This window comes from Microtus ochrogaster, chromosome 5, assembly GCF_000317375.1.
Source record: "Microtus ochrogaster isolate Prairie Vole_2 chromosome 5, MicOch1.0, whole genome shotgun sequence".
Lineage (NCBI taxonomy): Eukaryota > Metazoa > Chordata > Mammalia > Rodentia > Cricetidae > Microtus > Microtus ochrogaster.
Window position 1 is genome coordinate 77,864,982 of NC_022012.1, and position 4,514 is coordinate 77,869,495.

A 4,514-nucleotide genomic window follows, 5' to 3' on the forward strand; every position below is an offset into this window, starting at 1 on the left:
CTTCTGTGGCAGTGGGGGCCTGCTCCCCTTAGCCACCCTGCTACAGTGTACTTTCTGACTTGCTCGGTCCTTGAGTGTTTGGAATGCCGTTTGAGAATTACTAAGCCACGTCGGGGTGAGAAAGGGGTGTCCTCACTACTTTGCTGTGTGAGCCTGGGGTCATAGTCCAAGCAGTCTAAAACACTGTGTATGCTATTTCACTTCCTGTGTATGCTATTCATTTGAAATGTGGCTGACGGGACTGGATTTATTTCATGTGAATTTATTATGTCGGCCCCTCCACCTGATCAATTCCTTGTTTCCTGAGTATGAAAAAGATAAACATCTAATCTTTCATTGTACAGCTGCCTGGGAACCTGAGCCAGTGTTTCCAAGACAACTATTAACAGCCACTCAGGGTGACTGAGGTGTGTCAAATGGGTTTGAGCTGCTCAACAGCCCTCTCTCCATTTTCTCTCTTCTTCTCAAATACCCTGAGCTTCAGCAGTTATTGGTGTTTTTAGGCCTCCCCCAGCTGGGCTTGCTTACCTGGACGCCTTAGCTACCTGTAGATTAACTGTCACACGAGTTTGTATTTGAGCAAAACATAGTCTTAAGCATCTGTGGTGCCAGTCCCCTCTCAGTGGTGTGCATAATACCCTCTGTTGTAATTTAAAAGGCAGCACACAACAGAGCTCACGTGGAGGGGTTTTTTTTTTATTTTAACTGGGGGAAGGGAAGGGGTAAGACAGATCTCTGGGGACCAGAGCAGAAGAGAAGAGAAGAGAAGATTTGGTCTTAAATAGGATGTGTTCATCAACCCCTCCCCTTGGGGTTCAGGGATACACAGCAGAGGAGGAAGAAAGCTTGTATGAGTCCAAGGAGATGATGACCACGGAAACAGTGTCTTCCTGGCACAACAGGACTACCATGAACTACCAGAGACTGGCCAGCATCACAGGGTCTGCCGGGATACAAGCCGGCTGGGTACCAGTGCTGAGAGGGAAGGAGACAGGCTCTTGCCCCAACCCAGAAGCTGTCTACACTTGATATCCACTTGCAAAGGAAAAATTAGTTTCCTCCAGTGGAGTCTCCCTGGGTATATTAGCCCCACACACAACAGTAGATGGCCAACACAAAATGAACTCAATGGTATTTTTGTAGACTTTTGGTCTCATTTTGCTTTGTTTGGGCATTTTTTTTGTCTTGTTGGTCTTTTGTATGTATATGGTAGTGTTTTTTTTTTCTTTGTTGGTTTGCCTGTTTGTTTTCTAAAGAAAATCAGAAAGGGCATGGAGATGGGTGGATGGGGAGGTTGGGAGGATCTGAGAAGAGTTGTGGGAGGGGAAAAGTAAAATCAGAATATATCGTATAAAATACATTTTTCAATAAATAAATAAATAAATAAATAAATAAATAAATAAATAAATATGTCCCCCAGATATAGATTGGCCTCTTTTCCATACTTGCCCTGGTCTACATCTAATTCTAGAGAGAAATGCAAGTCTTCCAGGGCCATAGTGATTGATACTTTTAAGAAAATGAATGAGCTTGAGAGTATTAATATGGACAGAAACAAGGAAGAGAAAACCCAGCTGGAAGAAAGCGGCAGATGGAGCAAAGGGAGAGCCCCTCCAAAGTCCTTCAATGAGAACCTCCGTCCAGCCTTTCACACCTCAGGGCCATGCCCACACTGCTAAGCGCTGGGCACTCAACAATGCCATCTACCGAGGCTGAAGGGGATAAGCTCGGAGAGGACTAGGTAAACAGGGGCTGTCAGTTGGGAACGGAATGCTGCTGAAATCAGCAGAGCAAGTGGCAGGCTGCAGGGCAGATCTGCTGACGTGAGGCATCCTCAGAGGAGAGGAAGAACGAGAGACAACAGAGACTTCTATGAGGGGGCAGATATGTCCCGAGCATGTGTGGTGGAGTAGGGACAGGTGATAGGTGACACGGGACCCCACTGAGGGTTTCAAGCAATGGGTGATGACATCACTCTAGAGTGTCACCTACACCTGTGATTTAGAGGTGAGAGGGCTGTCAAATGGAACTGTTTTGAAAGATGGTGGCTGTAGTGATATTTTGTTTGTAAAATAAAGCTTGCTTGAAGATCAGAGTGCAGAGTTAAACCACTAGTTAGCCAAAGAGACCAGGCAATGACAGCAAACACCTTTAATCTCAGCACTCCTGAGTCAGAGGCAGACAGAGTTCAAGGCCACCCTGGGCTACACGAGATCGAAGGTGTCTAAAGAGAAATAGAACTCACACAAAGGTGATCCCAGCATTTGGGAATCACACGCCTTTAATCCCAGCACTAGGAAGGTGGAGACAGCAGTGGTGTGGCTGGGCGGAGAGAGGAATGTAAAGCAGGAGGAGACAAAGAACTCAGATGCAGTCTGAGGACTTGGTCAGAGAGATGTCTGGGGTTTTGGAAAGACAGCACTCAGTCTGAGGATTCACAGAGACAGATTGTCCCTTCAGTCTGAACATTGGTAGAAGTAGGAACTCTCTGGTGGCCGACTGCTCTACTTCTCTGTTCTTCAGCTTTTGCTCCTGATAGCTGATTCTGGGTTTTTATTATTAAGATCAATTAGAATTGGTCCTACAGGTGGCTGCAAAGCCTGTTAGGTTGCTATCTGCTTCTGGGAATTTATCCTACCTCTACTTTATAAAAGAGCATGTGTCCAGGTTTATTCATTGTAGCAGTTTGCAAAAGCAAATATTAGAAAGACTAATGTCCAATAACATGGGTATTAAACTACGGATATTAAACGGACTATCCTTATCCAGGCTGGCCCTAAAGGAAGCTTTAAGCAGGGCTTGAGTTGCAGAACGCAGGTGCAGACACATCAGCATAGAGGCAAAGATGAAAGCGAGATAGCATCAATTCGTGGGAGACAAGAGTAGGTTCTGGTGGCTGCACAAAGGCAGTGCGTAGTTTTTATTCATCTTTGAATGCCCAGGAAACATCACAATCAAGAATTTGTGTGTAGCTTAGTGGGATAACCTTTGCCTAGCATTTGTGAGGCTCCGGGTTTCATCCCCAGCACCACGAAAAGAAAAATACATACATACATACAAACAAATTTATATACATACATACATAGGAAAGATCTAGTGGACCCAGAGAAGGAAACTCACGGAAGGTTGACTGTCAAATTGGTGTTGTCTTCAAAATCATCCCAGAGGTTGCACTGCAAGTTTGAGGACAGCGTGAACCACATGAGACCCTTGTCTCAAAAGAATAAAATAAATATTAAAAGTAAGATGAAATGTAAACGTATCATTCACTGTAAAAGGACAAATAAAACATAAAACGCAGTATAATGACTTAGATGGTCTGGTGGCCCGGAAACCAGTCGGCCAGAGAGTAAAACACTCCCGGCGGGAACTTTACTTCCTTTGAGGTTCTCGGGACAAGCAGGGAGACCTCAGTCTCTGCGTCAGAACCGAACGGGCCGGGATTTCCCCTTTTCGGATTTTTCTCCCGCGCAACCCTCCTCTGTCTCAGGCTGTTTTCCTTGGGTTGCTAAGGCGACGAGCGCCCTTGCCCACTGCGCCGGTGCTCCCCGAGGCCCCGCCCCTTCGCCGCAGGCGGCCGCTGATTGGCCTGTTTGAAATGCGCCGGGCGGCCGCACACTTAGGCTTGCAGCGTCGTCGCCGGGCTCTCCACAGACTGAGTCCGGGTTCCCGCGGCCGCTGTCTGCAGTCTTCTTTTCCCGCCAGCTCTGCTCCGGTCTGAGCCCGACGTCCTGCGTGCGTGTCTGGATAGCACGGAGCCTGTGGTCATGAAGCCAGCGTGAGTACCAGGCCAAGGAGGGGACTGGTGAGGTGACGGGGCTGGGGTCGCCGCCCTCCTCACGCTGCGACCGGGGGGTTGTCCGGGAGCTGAGCCCGGACCCACAGCGCTCCGGTGCCCGCCGACCCTGGTGTGCCCACGCCACCCGCGAAGGTTAGCTTCGAGTTCGGGGTGACCGGATTTGCATCCTTTGGGCTGCCCAGTCTTCCTCAGCTTCCTCAGCAAAGCCGACCGCTTTGCAGGTGGTGGGTGTTAGGAATGGGAGTGCGCGCGCAGCGGGGATGTGTGCTGGCACTTTGCGGGCTTGAGTCCCCGCAGCTCCGTGGGCACCCCTTCCCTGGTCCTAGCCTGGAGGCCAGGTCCCTTTGCGCTATCTTTGTCCCCAGGCTGTCCCACTCGCCAGCTCTGTCCCCCACGCCCACATTCCTCAACAATTCCTAGACTCTTCGGGCGGGCCACATCCTGGTAGCACTTGCACTGCGAGGGAGCGTTGGCTTTATAGACTTCGTTTCCTCGGAGCTAGCCTTTCTCAAAAACGGAACTTGTTTAAATGAGAAAACGTCAAAGTCTTCGTATTTGTTTAAGGACACCTACTCCAGTGTATCGCCCAACTTTGGTTTACTTCTAATTTATGTGTGACTATACTGAGAAAAATATTTTGATAATCTACAGTCCAAACCAACCATTAATTTTAGTGTTAAATATTCCTGTAGCCCATAAATGAGAAAGGAGAAGT

General features: G+C 48.4%; 1 protein-coding gene across 2 annotated transcripts in view; it reads left to right on the forward strand.

Moving 5' to 3' along the window:
* The first annotated feature begins 3,599 nt into the window (after window positions 1-3,599).
* Kif23 (kinesin family member 23) overlaps window positions 3,600-4,514 on the forward strand; it is a 29,009-nt gene continuing 28,094 nt past the window's right edge. For both annotated transcript variants that reach the window (XM_005347807.3, XM_013346638.2), the window contains exon 1: window positions 3,600-3,778. In XM_005347807.3, the coding sequence (XP_005347864.1) occupies window positions 3,768-3,778 (11 nt within the window). In that variant the 5' untranslated portion in view covers window positions 3,600-3,767. The remainder of the gene's footprint in view (window positions 3,779-4,514) is intronic.